The sequence below is a fragment of the Streptopelia decaocto genome, assembly GCF_964273445.1.
Source record: "Streptopelia decaocto genome assembly, chromosome: 11".
Taxonomy (NCBI): domain Eukaryota; kingdom Metazoa; phylum Chordata; class Aves; order Columbiformes; family Columbidae; genus Streptopelia; species Streptopelia decaocto.
Genome location: NC_138666.1, coordinates 543684 through 567002, shown reverse-complemented (window position 1 = coordinate 567002; position 23319 = coordinate 543684). Strand labels below are relative to the sequence as shown.

At 40.7% G+C, this 23319-nt stretch overlaps 2 protein-coding genes across 5 annotated transcripts in view; one reads left to right on the top strand and one right to left on the bottom strand.

Annotated features, from left to right (window-relative positions):
- PHKB (phosphorylase kinase regulatory subunit beta) overlaps positions 1-14407 on the bottom strand; it is a 79099-nt gene extending 64692 nt beyond the window's left edge. For 2 of the 4 annotated variants that reach the window (XM_082062837.1, XM_082062838.1), the window contains exons 1-3: positions 14268-14400; positions 5954-6043; positions 3940-4078 (exon numbers count right to left, since the gene is read on the bottom strand). In XM_082062837.1, the coding sequence (XP_081918963.1) occupies positions 3940-4078; positions 5954-6043; positions 14268-14361 (323 nt within the window). In that variant the 5' untranslated portion in view covers positions 14362-14400. Of the gene's footprint in view, positions 1-3939; positions 4079-5953; positions 6044-11276; positions 11369-14267 lie in introns of all 4 variants that reach the window. The other 2 variants (XM_082062840.1, XM_082062839.1) reach the window with 2 other exon arrangements.
- A 99-nt stretch (positions 14408-14506) lies between these two features.
- ITFG1 (integrin alpha FG-GAP repeat containing 1) overlaps positions 14507-23319 on the top strand; it is an 87272-nt gene continuing 78459 nt past the window's right edge. Inside the window, exons 1-5 of the mRNA XM_082062842.1 lie at positions 14507-14768; positions 18287-18359; positions 19687-19832; positions 21495-21552; positions 23154-23228. Of these exons, the coding sequence (XP_081918968.1) occupies positions 14600-14768; positions 18287-18359; positions 19687-19832; positions 21495-21552; positions 23154-23228 (521 nt within the window). The 5' untranslated portion in view covers positions 14507-14599. The remainder of the gene's footprint in view (positions 14769-18286; positions 18360-19686; positions 19833-21494; positions 21553-23153; positions 23229-23319) is intronic.

Here is a 23319-nt window from a genome sequence, read left to right as displayed (position 1 = left end):
GCTTTGGAATATTAAGTATTTAACTAATGCTCACCTATAGCGGTGCCCATACTCGTATTGACATGTTTATAGCCCTACCCATCCTTCCTTACTAAAAAAAAATAAATCTGTTTTTTAGTTTATGTTGCAACTTACACAAACATTCCAGTCTACAAGAAGGGCTGGAAGGAGGATCTGGGGAACTACAGACCTGTCCATCTGACCTCGGTGCCAGGGAATGTCACGGAGCATATCATCTGAGTGACACCACATGCCACACACAGGACAAGCTGACAGGCCCAGTCACCATGGGTTTATGAAAGGCAGGTCCTGCTTGACCAATCTCATCTCCTTCTATGACAAGGTGACCCCCACTTAGTGGAAGAGGGAAAGGCTGTGGAAATTGTGTACCCAGACTTCAGTAAGGCCCTTGACACAATATCCCACAGCAACCTCCTGGATAAGCTGCAGCTCACGGCTTGGCCAGACATACTTTTCACTGGGTAAAGAACTGTCTGGTCGGCCGGGCCCAAAGAGCTGTGGTGAATGGAGTCCAGGTCAGTCGGGGGCCGGTCACAAAGTTTATTCCCCAGGGCTCAGTACTGAGGCCAGTTCTGCTTAATCTCTTTGTCAATGGTCTGGATGACGGGATCAAGTGCACCCTCAGTGAGTTGGAGACGACACCATATTGGGTGGGAGTGTTGATGTGCTGGAGGGTGGGAAGGCCATCCAAAGGGATCTGGACCAGCTGGATCAATGTGCTGAGGCCAACTGTCTGAGGTTCAACAAGGCCAAGTGCCGGGTCCTGCACTTGGGTCACAACAGCCCTATGAACGCTGCAGGCTGGGGAAGAGCGGCTGGAAAAGGCCCTGGGGGTGTTGGTGCCAGTCGCTGAACATGAGCCAGTGTGTGCCCAGGTGGCCAAGAGGCCACCAGCATCCTGGTTGGTACCAGCACTGGTGTGGCCAGCAGGACTAGAGAAGTGATTGTGCTGCTGTACCGGGCACTGGGGAGGCCAAACCGTGAATCCTGGGGGCAGTTTGGGGCTCCTCATCATAAGAAGGACATTGAAACACTAGAGAGAGTGCAGAGAAGGGAACGGAACTGGTGAGGGGCTGGAGCACAAGTGTGATGGGAGCGGCTGAGGGACCTGGGGGGTTCAGCTGGAGAACAGGAGCTGAGGGGAGACCTTCTGATCTCTGAACTGCCTGAAAGGAGCTTGGAGCCAGGGGGGTCGGGCTCTGCTCCCCAGGAACAAGCGCCAGGAGCAGAGGAAACGGCCTCAAGTTGCGCCAGGGGAGGTTGAGGTTGGATCTGGGGAACAATTTCTTCCCCAAAGGGCTGTGGGGCATTGGAACAGGCTGCCCAGGGCAGTGCTGGAGTCACCATCCCTGGAGGGTTGGACAGACAGACATGAGGTTCTCAAGACATGGGGCAGTGCCAGGGGTGGGTTATAGTTGGACTCCATGATCTTAAGGGTCTATTCCAACCAAAATGACTCTATGATTTTATTTCAAAACTTAAAAATAAAAAGCCCACCTTGCTATACTATAACATTGCAAGCCACTGTTCCATGTTCCTGAGAGATCCAGAACAAAAAGGCCATTTCTCCTTAACGCTACAAAATATCTGCCATTCATAATCAAGCAGTCACTTTCCTGGTGATGTTGATAAAATACAGCCGTGCATACAAGAGTCTGAAAGTTAACCACTCCAAATGGCCAGAAAGTTGTTTCACGATACCTTAGTACTTTTATACTGTGAAATCAAAGAACACTCACAATCATTATATTCCTAAACATATATCAAAATTAATGATAGATCCCAAGTTATTTTAACTAGAAGAAATGTGTTGTGTGTAAAAACCTCGATCATTGCATTCCCGTGTCCTGTCTTTTTCAGTTCTCCATGTCTGATTAAGCCTTTCCAGGTAAAAATAATGTTTTCTTACACACTTGTAACTTAGAACAACACGTCTCTGATACAAATATGCAAACCAGCATAATATGCTCATTGCTATTTCTCAGTCCACCTTATAGCTGTTACTAATTTGGTTAGAGGTAAGGGACGGCAACTACACTGCAAAGGAAGCACACTTAACAGGTCAGTAGTTTATGCTGGGGTTCTGCTGCCTAAACTGAAAATTGGGAAGGTAGTGATAGCTTCAAAAATCATAATTAAATAATAACTTTAGCTACAAGAAATGTACTTGCTTTCAATAACAAAGTTCAAACAAGGGGGAGCTAAAGCAACCCCACAACAAACAAAACCAGATAACACAAAATTAATATTCTCAACTTTATCACAAATCCAAAGAGCAATACGAAGCACATGAAACATCCCTGAAGTTTTCCCGTTACAACATTTTTCCTCTATTCACAGCAGCAGTGTTTGTTTTCTTAGTGTGCTCTCAAGAAATCTCTCTTTTATGACAGCGAACAGCAGCGCTGGCCTGCGCCTGGCACAGCAATCTGCCCCGGGAGCTCACGCTGCCTGCCGCGGGAGCCCTGCGCCTCGGCTCCTCTCAGACTTCAGCCATTCACTTGACTTCAATCATCAACCTTCGCCCATCAAAGAAAATTTGTTGCCCAGCGCAGATCATCCTCTATGATTCCACATATTGGAAATTAAAGACTGAATAACTTGGGCTACATTACGCCATGCTCTCTCCTAGGAGTTGCTGAAAAGTAAAAACAATCACCCCTCGCCCTTTTATTCTCCCTACTATTTTTTCTATTTATTTTGTTTTCAAATGCTTTTATTTCACCAACAGAAAAATGAATTCAAAGCAAGACACAAAGATTTCAGTATAAGAAACGAAGGTAATAATTACACATTCTCAATGTTGACTTCTGTATAATTTTTGCTAGTTTCTCAAAATTTTGAAACCCATTAGATCTCAGGCATGGTATCTCCAGAAGAAAACACAGGTCTCTCTAGGTTTGCTTTTTCAAAAAGTACCACTTTGTAACTTTTCCTAGAGGACAATGTTAATAGCTATTTTTTCAGATTGCTGTCAAAGAGAAAATCTAAAGCAATAAATGGAGACAAAAAAGAAACTCAGATTTATTTATCTGCTAAACAAGTAATCTTTACCTTAACAGTAGCTCCCCATATTATTTCTGGCCCTTCTTTTGTAAAATATACTAAATTTTTTTCCAAGAATATGATCACTACATTAGTACAAGGAGTTGATTAGGAAAAAGAGTAAATTATTCACTATTTGCACACCATCGTCTTTCTTAAATACACCACATTTGAGTTATCATTGCCTCGGTCTGTGTTTTTCTGGGTGGCCGGGGTAGCAAGGTTGGAAACAAGGAATAGTAAATCTCACAAAGCAATTTCCATAGCTATCCGTCCTAAAGCAGAGTGACTTATGAAGGGAGGTAACTCGCCCAGCGCTCTGAAGGTCGCCCCACACCACACACATTCCTGAGCGGCTTCTCTAACGAGTCAACAGTGAAAACAGAAGCAGCAGAAAATAAGAAGAGCGAAAGGAGCCTGCCCAGGCTCTGCACCTAGCGAGGAACACAGCCATTGTTATTTCCCAACTATACATTTCTCGGCATTCAAGGATTCATTCTCTTGTGAGTACCCAGAGTGTTTCTACCCACAACAAGCCTGCTTCTGCTCTCAACTCTCCTGCTGCATTTTAAAAGAGAATAATTTCTTCAGTACAATTTGCCACAAAAGCCTTTGTTTTTAATAGCACACATTAATTCCTCTGTTTCAGAACATTGGTACCTATAAAATTATAGGAAAACACACTTAGCAAAAGTAGAGTGCCATTTTTTAACCTAGTAGCTACATAAGTATTTTTATTGAGACATGGAAACGTGTACCATCTCTATGTGCTTACCAAACTATTTTCAATACAGCTTCATCGTTTAAATCATTCCCAGAGCACTGCACAACGGAACGCAGCACAGCAGAGACGGGAGTCTAGAACTGACTCACCTGTAAGCAAGGGCTAAGGCCCAGGCACACGCCGCACAGTACAGACTGTCGTGTACTTTTGCCTTGCGGTTATCACCGTATGTCTTTGTAGGAAACAGACCTGTGGTTGGGCTTTGATGAAGCAGCAACGTTGACTTAACTGGAAAAAGGGAAAAAGGAAAAGCGGTATTAACAATGCTTAAGTTTCTTCCAGCTTCTAAATAGATTTTCAGGAGCAAATCAACGTGTGAACAACCTGTTAGACCCTGCACAACATAAAAACAAAGAGAAAGAAAGGTAAGGAGAGAGACACACACAAAATTTTTTATCCTGTTGGTGTTTCAGTCAATATAGACATTTTTATATTAAAAAAAATCAGTATTCATAGCTATTTACATGGCTCTGCTCCAGTACAACCCACTCTGTTTAAAATCTCTATAATGCAACCAACTAATTTCCTTTTTATGAAAAAAAAAGAGCTACCGTATGGCTGCTGCCTCCACTAAATGATTTAAATAGTTACATAAAACTTGAAGTTTAACTTAGGTCAAATGATTGTATCAATATGTTTAAAAAAGGAAAGGAATACATAAGTGAGGAGAAAGGATGACTAGAATTATTGACCTCAGTACCTTGACTTAAAAATGGAACAAGGCAGGAGTTTTCAGGCTGTCAAAAGCACATCAGTAAAAACCCTAAATATTGCTTTCTTCCTTTTTCTACTTTAATATTTTGCATTTTGTGAATAGTTGTCCTAAAGCTGTAGAATAACAAGCATGGTACAAGACTGAAATTTGGCTTAAGATCCTTGAACAATAACCTGTCCAGAAGAAAACAGCTGTGTGTGTGTTTGTTTTTTTCAGCATATTATCAAGCTTCAATTTTTAAAAGCCTCTTTATTGTCTTTGTATTAGAAATTAAGTATTTAAAATAAAAGTTATAGGGATTTATGACTTTTTGCATTATATTCTTTAGTGACTTAATACCTTCTAACCATAACTTTGATAAAGTGTTACCAGGAAAAGACAATATAGATAATTCTTTAAAAGGGATTTGGGTGAAGGGAGTCTCATCCCGCATTTTTAGAATGATGTCAAAATTGTTCACTATTCTATACCCTTTCTTAAATTTCAAATAGTCAATTGCACAGGCTCTAAAGAAACTGATTTTAGAACACAGGCAGGACTTCATTGTAACACAAACCCGCCAACAATCAAAACAAACCATTGGTTCCTTAAAGGGCATGGTTTTGGCTTAAAATGTTCTCATCAGGACAAGAGAACACTACAGTTGTTTTAAAATAGGTTAGCAAACAGATAAAATTTCAGCACAAAAGTACATGACAGCACCATTAATAACAACAAAGCAACCCCTCACCGATCACCTGTCAAACTGCAGTAAGTACTGCAAGAGAGCTTTTTCCATTGAACTTTCTCCTCAGCTGCACCTGGCTAACACTGCCATACTGGGCTACCATTTCATCCAAAAGAATTGTAAATCCAGTCCTACAGCTGGACTAGATTTCTAATAAACATTGTCATTTGCAGCAAGAAGTGCAATTCAGCCCTCCAGTTTTTGCACCTTCTAAACTCCCAGCAGAAATTTGGGAAACTATCCTCAAGGAGGAATAATACAGCAATGATAACACGTAAATATCAATTCCAATTAATATCTGGGTTAGTTCAAGCATCAAAAACTGTCAGCAGATTACCTTCACCATTCCCCATCCAAGACCATCAGCTGCAACTCAGAATCTATTCCACCATTTCACAAATGCAGATAATTTCCAATACTGTTTACAGGTCACGATTTTTCAAGCAAGGTATGAAATATCCAAATACATGCATTATATTATAACAGGAATCTTATGAGGAATTGTAATGACAAAACCCTTTACTTTTCAGAGAATAAAATCTTTATTAAAGACTGCAGATATTATTTTAAGACAAAGCTAATTACTGTCATAACCATTACCGTAAATATTTTGGTAAGTTACACTGAAAATCTCTCATGGTAGGAACAATTATTAACTTACCAATTCTATAGTAATGATCTAATTTATCCCACAGACTTTCTCCCTCTGGTTTTGGAAGATCAATACTTTTAAGTGGCTCATAAATTGAACCTAAAAAAAAAAAGAAGAGGAAAAACAAAATCAAGATCAGAATTAGTTTAAGAATTCTACTATTGCTAAGAACTTTCTAGGACCATTTTCTTGGCAATTAAGTATGCTACAGACAGAATTCCTAAAGAGATGTAGAAAAATAGAAGGAAGAGGGACAAAAGGAGCCCAAATTTACCATTACTTCCCTACCTGTCTTCTAAAATGGTGAACATGTATGTACAACACCAGGAAGGTTTTCCCCATCCTGACCTTGTTTTCCCCCACCCCACAATAAGCCCAGTCGATTCCTTCTTGAATCCAAAAAAGGGGAAGCTTTTGCTCACACACGCCCAGAGTTTAAACACGTGTATGTGGGGAAAGGGCCTGAGTGGGAAGCACAGAGAACCCGATTCATTTCGGTTGCCTAAAAAAGAAAGAAAAACAAAGCTAAAAGAAATAAAGTTGCTCTGTAATAGAAAAGGAAACACATCGCGCCTTTTGAATCTTTTGAGTCTTCTGTTTAAAAAACAACATTCTGAACCCAATTTAAACCATTTTTTCAAGCCAATTTTATTTTTCTACTTCTTTTTGCCTAGGAATTCCTGCCTGTTAGAAGATTCGTAATTTATGTTGTTATGATTAATCCTGTTATCTTGCAAAACCACCAAATACAGTGACCTGCAGTAACGGTAATTTTATAAGGTGATTCAGTGAAAGGACAGAATATGTTCAGGAAAAAAAGTCTTCAGTAAGTCACTTATTGCATAAAAAGTAGCAAATCAATGAGAAATATTTACTTACTAGATTTCCAAAGGCAAAATAAAGATCCTTACTTTTAGATTTGTTAATTGTATAAGCCATACATAGTCCACAGCTCCTTGTGTGTGAACAAGGTCCAGAATGTCCATTTCCTGCGGACTGTTAACCCCAGTACTACACCATGGAAAACTGCTGAGGATCCACAGGCACATGCACTTACACACACAACTCAAGATTTCTAAAAGAAAATTGCTCTAATTTACATACTTACCAGACAATCTGTGACCTTCTGCGGCCAACAGAGAAACAAAATAAAGTGATCATGAACAAAAAGTATATTCTTCTATTTCAGAGCATTCAAATATTTCAACTTTGTGCAGAGAGAAGACTGAACAGAATAACGAACATGAAAATGTCAAAGCACCACCACCATCTACAAATGATATTATTTTAGAAGTTCAAAACTTTACTATCAGAAATAAACTGAAACCGCCAGAGTAAACTGCTGATGAAACAGAAAGGTGAAACGAATGCAAAGTTCAAGAAAATTGACAAAAAGTAGAGTTTTATTCCTTGAAAGTATTTCTTAGAAGTTCTCATTCTCCAAGTAGGAGAACTTGCTTAAAGGAACACTCAAAATCAAAGTTTTCCACATACTCCTCTTTTAATTCTTCCTTAGCACCTATATATCGTAGTTAATGTTTTGCATTCCGCTGGACAACTCCTGTGGTAAATTACGTTTCATTGGTATCACAAGCGAATCAAAAGGCAGCGAACAGGACAGGTGCGAAGCTGCTCCTTCCATGGGCTCTGCAACCAGACCAGAACCCAGGGGAAGCTATTTTGAGGATAGCTAAAAAAAGCCCATCTATTCTCTTCTCCAAAATCCATTTAACAGTTCATTTCAGCAAGGCAAAAACCTGCCATAGAAAGCAATTTTCAATTACATATTAAAATACGTTTTAAAGCTGAAAAAAAATACAGCAGCAAGATGCTGCAACACTTAAACATAAAAGAATGACACAAGTAAATAGTACCCTTGAGTTCTCATTTGTACGGTAGCATTCAGAACAAACAGAATGAGGACATTAATTTCAAATACTATTTTTCATAAATATCTCATTTCATTTGTAACCACACAGTGTGAGTTTTATTTTAGGTAAATAAGCAGATGTGCTAGGAAGGACTAAAAAATATATATTTAGTTGGTTTAATATTCCTTCGGCTGTATGCCAATGTAACAACCCTAACAAAATTTAAATAGGATATATGGTAGTTCAGATTTTCTTCCACAAAGAATGAAATATGCCCCTTGTTTCCTTGTGTCAGAACTGAACAGGTGCAAGCCAGTAACTACTTCAAAAAATACTTTAAAAAAATACAACAGGAAATCAAAGTGTTACTTCCTGCATTAATATATTCAATGTCTTAAAAGAGAACACTCAAAATCCTTATCCCAAGTCCAATTAAATCCCTGTTTGTCTTGCACTGACTAAATACACTATATACATATTTTGAATCAAAAACTAATCTCCTTTCATCTCCTACCACTTACAGGTTCCAGAGTAATATGATTTCACTATTCTTCAAGTTGAAGAATTACTAGAAAGGACAGTCATTTCCTTTCAAAATGTCAGAGAACAGGAAGAAATCTGAAACAGCCCAATAACTGATAACAGAACATCAATTACTAGTGTCGAATTAAAGTAATAAACAGCCAAGATATTTCTGACTTAGTTAAGACATGAAAACTGTAAGAAAACATCCAGCAGATCAAACTCGAATGTACAACAATTACAGGACAAATTTACAATTTAATTCTCTCTTCTAAGCAGAACACAGAACGGAAGAAAATGACCTCTCTGAGGACAGCTATTAGCAGTGTCAATACCTGTGTACATACAGCCTCTGGAGGGTGAGAACATTATGTCATCCTGATGTTAAGGTACTTTCCCATCCACTTCCATTTTATTCCAGTTATATTTGAGATTAGCATTAATTGCTCTTCAGGGAAGAGCTATAAACTGCCTAGATATTTAGATTTAAAAGCTATGGCCAACATTTTGAAACCCTGCTCCCAAATTCTTATATATGGAGGCTCTGAACACCACACATCCTTCAAGATGCCAGTAACTGCAGTTATTACAGAAAAATAGGCATCAGAATGCAATTCTGGACCTAGCCTATGGATAAAGATTTGCATATTTCAACAAAGATTCAGTATCCAGATTTTTCAAAGTACAGAATCTAAAAAAAAACCACCAAAAAACAAAAGTCAAAAAACAAACCACACAACAAACAAGAACCACTCCCTCCAAGTTTAATCACAAACAAATAGAAACAACACAGCAAGAATTTTATTTCCTTCCTATGTCAGAAGAACAAAAGAAAATAAGTTTACTTGCAAAATTAAATCAGCACAGACCAGGAAAAAAGAAAAAAAAAAAGCTGAGAATACCATATTTCTTTCTAAGCGGGATGAGGACAAAAACTGACCCCAGTGCTTTAATGCAACACTAGTTCTGGATGGAAATCAATACCTGAGATAAGAACAAGTTATGGATCTCAGACCACAATGATTTTCATCACACAACATTAATATGGGCAACACATCTTCACATTACAGAAGCCATTGAGACCCAAGAGGATTTTATTTCTTCACACGGCAAAGTTTAAGAAATTATATCACACAAACAAATCATATCCTCCCAAAATCACACTTCCTTTCCCTTGAGACTTCTCCCGCAATCTCTCCTGAGCTCAGACTCAATACAGAACTGAAGAGGAACACTGGTGAATACAATGCAGTTTATTCTAAAAGCTGTCTGCCATGAAATGTATCTGCTTCTAAGTCCAAACCCATGTAGATGAGCAATGCGATATCAGAAAATAGTTTTCAGAAGCACCTCTACTGGAAGGAAAACTCACTTCTCACATATGTAAATATCCAAACGCTGATTCCATGAACTTAAGGGGTTTTTTTTAATCACTACATCCAGGAGGAAAATACAACCTCACAGGTGCCCCTGCTCTGAGCAAGAGGTGGGAGTAGATGACCTCCTGACACCCCTTCCAAACCGAACTGTTCTACAATTCAATGAAAACACAGCAAGGAAACCCCAGGAGAGCAGCTGGGGGAGGAAGAAGAGAGAGGTGCTATGGTATTCCTCTATCTGAATAAACAGTAGGAGTAAACACGAGGTAGAAAGGCTTACCTAGGTTGAGTGACGATAACAACACAGCTAAAAATTAGTAAAATCTTGTAATAGTTCCATTTAAATAATTTTAAAGTGACAAAACTTTTCAACCGTCATTTATCACGAAAAATCAAGTGTTAGGTTGTGCACATAATTCAATTAGAAATTCATGGAGAAAGAAAAAAATGGTACCAATTTATTTTGTCCTTTCTGTTTCCTAATCATCTGAAGTGATTTCTCTCTGCAGTACATTATACTTAATAGAAGTTACTGATTTCAGGATTCACAGTAACTAACACCACACCAAAGTTACTAAACACCAGAAATAAAGCATTGATGGTTATGCCAGTACACAGGGGCTTCACTTAGCCAAAGTCTCCCACAGAAACCTTGTAAATGCTACAAGGCAGGAAAGCATTCAGCATATTCAAGGCAACCATTGCTATTTCTGAGAACTCTAAACAATAGCTCTTAAAATTACTAAAAACGTTTGGTTTGCATCATATCAACAGAAAAAGCAAATATCAATAGAATATTATAATTAGGAAAAAGTATTTTTTTTATTACAATGTCAACACTTCACGTGTCCTTTGACATGACAAGAGGCAGAGCAGCAATGCCAGGGCAGGGCAGGGTGCTCAGTGACACCTGTGGCCTGGCCACCTCCCCCGGCACTCGCTCTGCTCACGGGTTCACACACCAAACCACAGTCCTGTACGGTTTCTCCAGACCAGCTGCCTTCACATACGGACACATTTGTTCCAGTTCAACTCTTTTCAAATATAACGAGCTAAACCAGGACTGGTTTTCACAACTTCATGTATTCTAGCTTCTGTTGCCCCTAAAGAGAAACTGTGCCAAGGGGCATTAACTTGCTTCCACTTAATTTCCAAAACACGATTTGGAACAATCACTGACTTATTGGAAATTTTACCTCTTTTCTCTAAAACACTCATGTTGGGTATTTTTAGGAGATAAATGTGAACACAATTTTTAGTGCACCTTTCACATAACCATCGTCTTAAAAGAGAAGTTTGAGTTCAGAGATTGTTGCACTTAGAGATACTTACAAGAACACAAACCACAAACACAATAGGAAGATCCGAACAGTAGATTTCAACCTAAAGAGATTCTAATTTTCAGAAATTTTCACTGAAAGAGCTCAAATTTTTAAGCTCCACCGTACAGTGCTAAAAAACTGCTTGCACAAGACACTGCACAAAACACAAAACACACAATTATTTTTTGTCGAGTTAAATAGCCACAAACAAAAACAAAACATGGAACTGCACACTTACCAAATTTTAAAAAAGCATGCGCAGGGGTTCTGTCATCATCCAAACTGGCCATTTCAAATTGGTGCAGCTAATCACAAACGGCTCAGGCTAAGCTACAGCAATTTTCAAAACTGTTTAGTAAATGTTAAAGGCAATCAGCATTAAATTAAGTGAAAGCAATGTTAGTGGAGTTATTAACATGACAGAGTGCACAGCACAAAGGGTAGTAAAGTTTCATTATGTTTTATGTTTCCCTCTTCTACCCTAAAAATTGGTTTTATCTTACTTTTACTCCCATAAAACTTATATGAGTGAAATGACATGGTTTAAAGAAACTCCATTTTTGGACACTAGACTGTAGCTTTTTTATTCAATACGGAATTTGCCACTAACGTCAACAGGTGCTAAATAAAAGCTATTTTATATATTTCAAGATCAAATAAAAATACTGACTTAACTAGTGCATATAGAAGTGTTAAGTAATAGCAAACATGGGGAGCTAAAATTCTGCTTATGCATAGTACTGCTTTTATCCCATGTAGAATTAACACTAGGATGGTTCTTGTCATCATATACCATTGCTTATGGTACTGAATATCTCGGTTATTCAAAACAGAATAGCTTTCAGTTGGGAATGTAAAATAAGAAAACAGTTTGTAATTATGATAACAATTTTCTTCCAAATGTTTAAAGAAGTTTATGTTTTTTAAAGTAACCTAAATTTCAGGGGCTGCAGGCTGGCCAACTACTGAGTATCTTTGCAATCTGCTCCTGACTGTTAATTGTCAAGGAATAAAAGAAAAATTCTCAATGAAATTTGTTTTTACTGGCAAAAATGAAATTCGACATTTAATATACATAAACCTGAAGATATGGATTACCTCCTACAGGACAGGGTCTTACATGGTACTTTGCTGTTCGCTATAAAACATGAGTCACTCCCTCATTTCATGCACATGAATCTATATTCATGTTTACTATATCTTACCCCAAGCATCATACTTTAAAAAATCATCAAAACAAAGAGCACTGTTTGTAACCCGGGAGTCTGGAGCACAGACATCAGGCAATTCAGAACAGCAGGAGGAGGTTCAGCCACTTTCAGTGATTACACCAGCCACGTCTCTTTCTGACAGTGCCAGAAAGGAAGTAGAAAACCTCTGAAGTTATATAAATTTCAACACTCTTATAAAGATGCAGGAGTAAATTCGAGAAACAGGAACATAATCTTCATTTTTAGATAGGAATGTTAACCGAAAGGCTCTATAAAAAATTGATTTTAAATTAATCTCTTATATCAGAAAAGCATTTAAATTAAAATTGTCTTTACTTCTTCAGTAAACGAATTTCTTCAGCTACTATATAAACGACAAAATCCCTATGAACAGGAAAAGAAGGAAGTGAACTACAATAACCTGTCATTATCCCAGAAGACACTTTGTTAGACATTTAACAAAAAAGTAGAAGGCAGAAAAAAACTCAATCATTTAAAAGCATTTAAAATCTGCCAAATGCCTCGGACAGCCTCAGGGCCCACATGGGAAGCCCAAAGTCAACCTGTTGCCTTATGGCTAAGGACTCACAAACTCCAAACGTGCAGGTTCCAGACTTTATTTTGTAGAGCTCCATAGCTATATTTGTAAATCAATTTTCAGGTAACAGTACCATGTCATCATAATTGGCCACAAAGTAAGAACTCGTTTACTGGACAATCTTAATGATGGTATTTTGCAAATTAATACTATACACAAGCAGAATTTTTAAAGCCATATGAATCAGACCAGTCTTTAATCAATCAATTTTGTTTATGAGAGCCCTCATGAAGTCCCGTTTTCTTTTCACACTGACTGATCGGTCTCTACCACAATACAACTAATCAAATATGCAAATAAGGAAATAATGATTGAGTTTTACAAGCACATATATAAATAAACACCACAGGGATCATTTGGAAAACTGTTTCTTTAGAACATTAACAATTAAAGCCATACTAAGACTGTATTTTATTTAAAAAAAAAGAAATATGTAGTTTTTTGAACTTTGGAAATGCAAGCCCACTCGGTAAACATCATCCTTGCATTTAGGCCAGAATGTAGCAACCCAAGTTCAGAACAAGAAATTCTCATATTAAAAAAACAAAACAACAAACTTTATCTAAGGCAAACCTGGCAAAAGCTAGTACTTTAGTGTAAGCGCCTGCAATTTTAAAATTCCTCCGTCCGACAGCTCTATAAACCGCAGGCAGCAGCAGGCCCTGAGCAGCTCCTCTTACAGCCGCACTGCCAAGCGACACCTGTCAGTCCCCTCACCCGCCAGGGACACCGGGCCAGGGACACGGGCCAGGGATACCCGGCCAGGGACACCGCGGGAGAGCCCGCAGCAGCAGTACTGTGACCAACCGGCCCACGGCCCTGAGGGGGATCCCACTGCCCCGAGTGGAGCTCACTGCCCTGAGGGGATCACAGCAGCCCCGAGAGGATCTCACTGCTCTGAGGGGACCCCACTGCCCTGAGGGGATCACAGCGGCCCTGAGGGGGGGATCTCACTGCCCTGAGGGGATCCCATTGCGCTGAGGGGATCACAGCGGCCCCGAGAGGATCTCACTGTCCTGAGGGGATCCCATTGCGCTGAGGGGATCACAGCGGCCCTGAGGGGGGGAATCTCACTGCCCTGAGGGGACCCCACTGCCCTGAGGGGATCACAGCGGCCCTGACAGGATCTCACTGCCCTGAGGGGATCCCACTGCCCCGAGGGGACTCCAGCTGCCCTGAGGGATTCCCGGCTGCGCCCGCCGGGCCCGAGGAGCGGGCAGAGCCCGGGGCCGTGGAGCAGCCTCTGGGCAGCGGGAGCGGGCGGGCAGGGCCGGGGAGACGGGCGAGCTGAGGGGAGGGCAGAGCAGGCACAGGTCGGGCAGAGCTCGGGGCGGGCGGGGGCAAAGGGCCGGAGAGCGGGGCCGGGGCCGTTAGTGAGCAGGGGAGAGGCGCTGCGAGCAGAGGAGCCAAGAGCTCAGACCTGAACGTTTAGAGCGAGCCCGCAGCTCCAGCATCTTCCAGCTCACATCGGCCAAATGGGCGGCCGCAGAGGCCGCTGCTGCTGCCGCCGCCATCCCGCCGAGGTCCCGCCGCTGCCGCCGCTCGCCGCGCCGCTCCCGGGCCGCCCTCGCCCACCGCCAGCAGCCGGGCGGCGACCTCGCCTGTTGCCCGCGCCAGCCGTAAAGACACTCGCTCGGGCCGTCACGCCGCTGTCGCAAAGCCGCCGGGTCAGTCCCGGAAGCGGGCCGGCCCTGTGGCGGGCACACCCTGCGCTGCCGTAAGTGACGCGGGGCCCGGGCCGCACGCAGCGGGATGGGGCCCGGCGCGCTCGGGCTGGCGCTGCTGCTGGCGCTGGCGGCGCCCGGCGCGGCCCTGCAGAACGTCACGGCGCAGCTCTTCGGCAGCGAGGCCTACGGGACCCTGGCGGCCTTCGGGGACTTCAACTCGGACAAGCAGACGGACCTGTTCGTGCTGCGAGGCGGTGAGGGAGCGGGGAGCGGCGCCGCTCGGGAGGGCGGGAGCGCCCGGGGCCCCGTGTGCTGTGGGGCGGTTGCTGAGGTGCGTCCCGGGGCGGGCGGGGACGGTGACACCGGAGCGGCCACTTTAATGACCTCCTTCATGGGGATCAGTATGGAAAGGGGCAGTGTCAGGAGGATGGAGCCAGGCTCTTCTGGTGACAACCAGGGACAGGACAAGGGGCAATGGGTGCAAACTGGAACACAGGAGGTTCCACTGAAAGATGAGAAGCAACTTGTTGGGGGTGAGGGTGGCAGAGCCTGGCCCAGGCTGCCCAGGGGGGTTGTGGAGTCTCCTTCTGTGCAGACATTCCAACCCGCCTGGACACCTTCCTGTGTAACCTCATCTGGGTGTTCCTGCTCCATGGGGGGATTGACCTGGGTGAGCTTTCCAGGGCCCTTCAGCCCCTGACACTCTGGGATCCTGTTCCTGTTGGGCAGGGCCGGGCTCTCTTGGGGTCCCGGTCCCCCCAGCCCGGTGGCCGCTGGCCCAGGAGCTGCTGGTTCTTCACCTCCCTCAGCATTCGGCTCTGTCCGCAGTGCTGATGAGGGCAGGCGATTAAATTATTTCCCAGACTAAACTCGACTTTTTTTTGCTCCTGAGGTACTTTCTGTATGGAAGTAGATATTTGCAATTTGCACTACAACCTGGCTTTGTATAGCGTGAGGAGTATTTGTCTTTGAAGTTGAACTTATGGTTGTGAAATATTCTAATGACTGTTTGAAATTGGATTAATTTTCTCCTTTCACAATATTTTGGGAGACAGAGACGAGTGTTTCACAGTTGTAAGGAGCATAAATTAAATATTATCCTACTTTAAACATTATGTTAAGGTGGAAGGCTGGATAAATCAGTTCCATGCAGGTCTCATCTGCCATGGGTTTCTGTTTAGGCTTCAGATCTGAGCACACCCCAAATCAGAGCTTATTTATTGGTGGTCAGTGTTATTTGCAGATATTAATCTTGGATTATTTTACTGACTTAAAGCTACACATTAAGATAATAAATTTATGCCCAAATTTACCGGTTTTATTGCTTCTGTCTCAAAAATGTTTCTTTAAATAGCTTTGACAAAGTGTGAGTGAATTTCCCATCTAGTTGCGATATTTAAATGTATGGCTTCTTGAAAATGCTCCACTAGCTCATCTTCTGAAGAATTGCCCTGAAAGATTAGATTTTAAATGAACATCAATGATAAGAGAGTTAATTTTCATTATTTTCCAGGTGGATGCATATAAAGGTGTGGATAGTTAAAAGTTTTAGAAATAAGGCTCCTGGTTTCTTTACTGTTTGATACTCCGTAAAAATCAGCCAGAAATAACATACTTAAAAACACTTAAAAACATCATTTTTCATTATTTCAATGTTGACAAAAAGTAGCTTGAAAAATCTATAGAACATCTTCTAAAAAAAAAAAAAAAGTAATAGCCAATTGTGAATAGTAGGATTCTAAGGAGCAGAGTAAACAGCAGCCAGTTGGAAACAGTGCTGCTGAAGTGAGTGCTGGAGAGAATACCCGGCTTTGAGCAACAGTGATCTGGTAGAGAAGCACAGTCCTCATAATCCTGCCCCTTACTAAGGAAATTGGGATGATGTCTTTGGTCTTTTGCTGGATATGTATTACTCTTCTGATCTTTAATTACTTTATTGTAGTGAGAGTTATGTTTCCTATGCTCAGATACCTGTTACTCAGGCCTTTGTAAGAGAGTAAACCAGCTAAATGTAAGAGTATCAAAAGTATCTCGGAAGTATCTTGTTGCAAGAACAATTCAAAATTACCAACGGGCCTTGGGTTTAGCCGATTTCTGACACTAATATATGTGAATAAATGGAATTGTTCATGCACTTACTGTTTTGTGTGTGCACAAACCAGGGGTGATGAAGGTGAGGGGGATTGTGCTGCAGGCCTGTGTAACCCACCAGCTCTGGTTGTGCTTGGTGCCTCTTCCATCAGCACCGGCAGCGAGTGAGTGTTCCCCACCCGGCTGCATTGCACCGGCCAGCTTGAAAACTTCTGTGCTATCCTCACTCACGTGTTCAGGCTCAAGACTTCTAATCCACGTAATTGTTGTTTGCCTGGAAGCTGCTCAGTTTTTTCTTTCTCATGTACTTTTTTTCCTTTATTCTTTATTGTTGAGATGAGAGGATGAGAACTGCAAATAGCATCTAGGATGAGTGCACTGTGGATTGATGTAGTGGCATAGTGATTTTGTTTTCTGTTCATCTAATAATTTCCAGGAGTCAGTTTGTTTTGAATATTGATGAGCACTGAGCTGATATTTTCATAAACCTACCTTTAGTGAGCATAAAATCTAATTTCTGAGTGGTATGACTGTCTTGGAACCTGGTATATGTAAAACCATGTTTGTTTTTTCATCATCATTATTACTTTACTGCATTGATGATACAAAGGCAGGTGAAAGTCCAGGCCAGGCTTTATCTTTGTGCCAGATGGGACTGCACTAGTCGCCCCTGTCCATTTTGGAAGGCTTTGTTTTCACTTACTCATTTGCTGGCATATTCTCCTTGGAAAATCTGTTTGTGGCAGTTGTCTTTTTTCTTTCAAAGCCAGGAAGTTTGTATTCTGCAGGTTCACTGTATTCACAGTTTCACTGTGACCTCTGCCACAGAATGATGCTCGTAGAATCTACTATGGTGGCTCCAGTTTGGAGCCATGGAATTATTTCTGATTAGGTAACCTAGTTCTTGCAGTTTGGGGTGCTAGAGGTGAGTTTCTTGGAGAATGCAGAAAACAAACATAAAAAAGGGTGAGTAAAAAAACTGTATTTCTTTCTTTAGCTGTGAACTATTATTGCAGAAGTAAGTGCATGTGTATTGTGATTTACTGACTGAAAATACATTTCATTGTTCAGGTTATTTTTTTTTTCCTTCCCAAATTTCAGTTATTTGTGAAACACAAATTATAGGTTTTGATTTAGATCTTCCTGAAATAATTCAAGGAAGGTGGCTTGTATCATTGCCTCTAAAGGAGGGAGTGCTGCAGGGAGCCAGGTCACTTCTGTGAACTTCACTTAAAGCGCTTTTGTCAGCTGACGTGGGAAAGCGGTGTCAGATCCTGTGGTGTCAGAGGCCATATTAACAGAATTCATTTGAGTTAGCTTTTAAGCTTTAATTGTTTGTATGGAACTGAAGCCTACTATTTTTCCATGTGTACTATTTCTTAACTCGCTACAGGAAGTTGTGTTTCAAGTGATGTGATAACAATAGCAAAGAGAAAGCTCTCACACTAAGCCCCATGGAAGGCTCTTGCTATCAGTGTTCCTGTGAGATGGCATGGGGTTGATGGGTTGTATTGACTCCTTTTGCTCCCCTTTGGATGAGGAGGATGGAGTTGTATGGGGGTCTTTCAAAGGTTTTCCTACTGTGAGGAATGACTATTTGTGGCATAGCTTTTCAAAGGTTGTTTTTGTCTATAAGCCACTTACAGTTCTCCTCTGTTATTCGTCTTCCTTGCTTTTGCAGGAAATGAGCTGATTATCTTTTTGGCTGACCAAAAGGAACCCTACTTTAAGCCCCGTGTGAAGTTACCCATGAAGTAAGTATTGATATTCAATGGTGAAACAATGCAAGTGGCCGTTTTTCTTGAAAGTGCCTGTCTGCAGTCACTGGGAGCATGGTGAGAATTGTCTGTGCTGTGGTTATTGGTTTGACTCCGCTGTTCAGTTGCCCTTAGAGCTCCAGTTCTTAGACCACTTCCCTGATAAATCTCCTGATACATTTTTTATTTGATTTGTTTGGATTTTGTGGGTCAGATGACAGAATTTGTGGCATGAGTTTTGTTGTTCACGTAGTTAGCTAACAGGTGTGGCATTTCTATGCTTTGGGACTTTGTCCTCTAATTAGTATTAAAAATACCAATATCTTTGAGTATGTTTGCAGTTGACTTGTTTTTTCAGGACTTTATTTCCTAGTAAAGCAAACTATCGTTCCATATCATAGATCAAGTCTTCTTGGCAGGCAGCGTTAGTCCCAGTCCCAAGACATGTTTTCAGGCAAATTCTTCTAGTTGCTGTAGTTACTAACAGAATCCAGCCAGTATCTGCTTTCGAAAGAGTAATGGAGAGCAACACTCTGGTATTTCTGTGTAGAGATCTGTTTCTTTCTAAAGTTAAAATGTGGCTTTTAAAAGAGGATCATTTTTTAATAACTGTAAAACAATCTGTGTTTATGTAGCTATATATTTTAACCATACTATTAACCATCATATTATTACAAGATATGTTATTGCTTATGAATAATGCTAACCTTAGTATTATGTCTGTTAAAAGTTAAATTGCTGTTATAACTCAGCTTCATCTTCTATAGTTCTACATATTTTTATTTTTCCTTATTCCCTCCTGTCTTGGAAGGAGCTAATTTGTTTAGTGCATTAGAAATGATCTGGGTTTAGTTCTTAATGTTTGTGTGTGTAAAGCAGAGTCTCTGAGTAGCTAACCAAGTGAAAAAAGATCAAGAGAACAAACAAACGTTTGTTACCATTCAAAGGAATGGTAAGATGTGGCAGGAGATCGGAGGAGGCGACATAGTCTTTAAAAAGTCTGAGCTATGTGTCTGACTCCTGCTGTTGCTTCATGGTCTTGCTCTTGGAATGCAGCCAAAAGATCCTGCTCTCTGAAATATGTTGCTTGTGGCCAGTTCTACAACAAATGAAGGGATTTAATGAAGTCCGGGTAGTGTTAACTGACAGGGTATGGCTGAAAAATGCGCTTTGGCTGAAGTTTAGAGTTCGGAATGTCATCCTCCTTGGAGGAAGACAGCTTGCAGAATGCTTGATTTAAAGTTACTTTTGCATATAAGTACTTTCAATTTTCATATACACATTGTACAGTTATTTGCACATGGGGTTTTTTGTTTAATTGTAGATCTCTCGGTGTTACCATAACCAGTGTAGTTCCTGGAGATTATGATGGTGATTCACAAATGGACGTTCTCCTGACTACCCAGGCACAAAGTCATGGCAGAGATGAACTTTCAGTGTTTATTTTCTGGGGGCACAACCAAACATTGGGTGAGTTGCTGAGACTGCTTATTAATAAAATTGTTAGTCTTTTTAATAATTCAAAGTATTGTCAGAAAGTTATAACTCGTTTTACAGTGTAGTGATTGTTTTTACAACTGAAATAGGGATTAGCAGCTATTCACTTTCATACCGTATATTCTCATGCTGTTGAGCTGTATTTCGCAGTTAATGAGAGCAAAGCTAAAACTCTTGCTTTATATCACACAACAGACATAACCAAACAATATTATAGTTTGACAGTAACCTGTTAACTGAAGAGCTGCTTCTCATGGTGTCCCCGTCATGCATGTCAGCATCACAAAGATTATCTCAAAAGACTTCTCTTGAATTGAAAATGTGCTGCGAACCTGGTGTAAAGTTTAGTGCGCAAACTTAAAACATACCATACCTAAACTTACCCACAGTAATATAATGCTCTTATTTCTGTTCAGCTAAATTCTTTGAAGATGGTGACACACTAAAGTAGGTTTTGGTAGAGAGGTTTTTAGAGTCTCTGTCACTGGAAGTTTTCAAGAACTTTAGAATTGAGTTTCCAAGAGCCTTTTAGCAGCGTTCTAGTACAGCTGGTTCTGTTGTAGGGTCGAGTTATGGGCTCTGTGAACTCTTGAAGTCTCTTCTGTTTTCTGTTGACTTTGCTAGGAAGGGGTTTGGGGAGGAGTTCAGGCTTTGAGGGACAGAAAAGCCAAAGGCAATACTCTTAAATTCACAAAAACTGCTGAAGAATAATCACAACTGCTATAAAATAGTTACAGGTGGGGCAAGTGGTGGCCTGAGATACCTTTTGCTTCTGGCTTTAGTCAGAGATAACACAAGCACCCTGGGAAAGTGTACTGGGTCAGGCTTAAAGAGAACCGGAGCTATTGGGAAGAATATGAAGGATTTGGATTAATTTATGCTGTCTTCCTTCTGAATAAACAAATATTGGGAGAGGCACAATGAGCATATGGGGCTTAGAAGAGGAATCAGAGGTGAAGAATTCAGGACGTGGTTGGTACGTAGTGAGGCTGCTGGGAAGGTGTGTGGTGCTGGTTGGGTAACATGGGTGTGAGGAGTCAACAGGAGGGCACTGGAATGGGAAAAGTGGGAGCTGGGAAGAACAGAAAGCTTACAGAGAGATAAAGGAAAAGGGGATGATGTGGCAAGGAGCTGGGGTTACAAGTAAAAGTGAAGTCTGAGTGTTGATAACCTCATTGGGACTTAAAATCCGCGCTTCCCATGTAGGCAATCTACCTCTAATCCTCCTTTCAAACACTTGGTGTATATGATGAAGAATGTTTTTTACAGTGACAAAGCATTAAACGGAGGTCTTATGTACAATATTAAACTTTTAGATTGTCGTCATCCCAGCTATTTCGGATTTCGTGTGTCTGTGTGAGTGCAGTTGTACATATAAACAGATTTCACTAAGATCTATTTAGGGTAATTTGCTGAAGTGTTTGGAGAAGCTTCAGTGTTTTAACGGTAGCTCACCGTTCGTGCGTGGTTTCAGGGAGCCGTGTACTTGGTTATGTTCCGTGGTGGCTGATTTTTAGTTTTGTTTTTTTTAATCATAACATTAATGGTTGTAAATAGAAGAATTATATCTAAGGTAAAAATGCAACTGTCGTAACATATTGGTAACTGAATCAAACTAATATTTTCTATTTGCAGATCTTAACCATAAAACTATGTTAAATAAGACTTTTCATGATGAGCCTCTCGTAATGGAGTAAGTATGACCTACTTTATTAGAAAACAATATTTACAGTGGTGACCAAGAGCAACTTAAAGAGCCTGTGTTTCAAATTTTAGCATTAAAATATATTTATCTTTTAAGAACAGGGTGATTTGTGTAATATCAACTGGTCTAACAAAAGATGATGAAACATTAAAAAAGAGATGATGAAACATTGTTTTAAATAGATGTTTGCAATCTGAATAAAAACACAGAGGAAACTAAGGAAAGTGATAACTTTATTTGAGACTAATAGATTGCAGAAGTTTACCAATATTTAACATCCACTGGCAAAGAATGATGTAGTGAGAGAGAGGAAACTGTAGGAACTGCAGAACTTCATTGATTGCAAATTGCGCCATGACTTGTAACAGGTTAGTGTGTCGCTTGCGCTCTCACGGGAGAGCACCAAAACAGTAATTGTGTCGTGTTCCACCCGCGACGCACTGTGGGATGCTCAGAATTCATATACAAGTGGAGGGAAAGGCCAACTGTACTTTTTCATCAGGACTTTTATGGCACAAATCTTTTGGTAAAATAAATATGAAGGTAAAAAGTTATTTTCTTCCTGTGAAGAAAACTTCTGCTGCTTTTGACTGTTAAAATAGAGAACATATGCAATCAACTGAATTTTAGTTTGAACTTGCCCAGGAGCAGTTCTTACAGAATCAAATGCTGCTTTGCTTTATTTGTCTTTAATATTTCATATATAGTGCAGTTCTGACAACATATTATCTTAAAGTTTGGGTGATTTGCAGTATGTGTTCCCTCATGTTCCCTCATTGGTTTTGCCTTTGTTTTTTAATGTGGGACTATAAAGGAGGCAAAATGCTATAAGCTACATGAATAATTTTGATGGAAGACATACAAGTTATTATAAAAATGACATCATCAGTCATTTTAGTTGGAGTGTTTTATGGCCAGCTACATTTTCAAAGAAGAATTTTTAATGTGTTTTTACCATACACATTTTAGAATCCTAATCTTAAACCAAAAAAGTCTTTTCAGGACTACTTTAGTATCTTAGCAAATATTAAAGGAGGAAGTAGATCAAACTGACAGCAGATTTAATTGTTTGGGGAAACTCTCTATTTTGGCAGCGTTAGGTTTACGGTTGGACTCTTAATGGTCTTTTCCAGCCTAAATGATTCTATGATAACAGTCAGCTTTAGAAATCTTGTGTATTGTATCATCCTGGCAATAGTCACTACATAAGCTTTTTTATTATTATTATTTCAGTAGTCTGTTTTATGCAGAAAAAGAGCCATTCTTTCTTTGTAAAGCAAAAACCTTACTGGCTTATCAGAGTGAGCAAATATCCCTTCCACCGTGCGACTCCCTCTGTGTGAAATGCTCAACAAAAGGCAGGGGAAATAGAGCTGAAAAATCAAAGGAACGGCATAGTGTAGAACGCCAGCAGAAGCTGCTGCCGCCAGCAGCTCCGCAATCCAGAATTCAGAAAAGATGACACAGCTGAACATTCTTCATAGCTGGGTGGGGAAATGCCAAATAACCAAGTACAGGTTCACTAAAGAACAGCTAATGGCCGCTCCTGGAATGGCTCAGGCACTACTGAAATTGTTTTGCATTTTCAGCTTTAATGGAGACTTGATTCCTGACGTGTTTGGTGTCACAAGCGATTCAAATAAGCCACAGGTATTTCTGGGCGGGTAAGTTAAGTGTTTGTTTGTTAGCATGAATTTCAAGAAGTTATTCCTGGTGCCTCCACTTCTGTTCTTATTAGAGGCATAAGGCTCATGT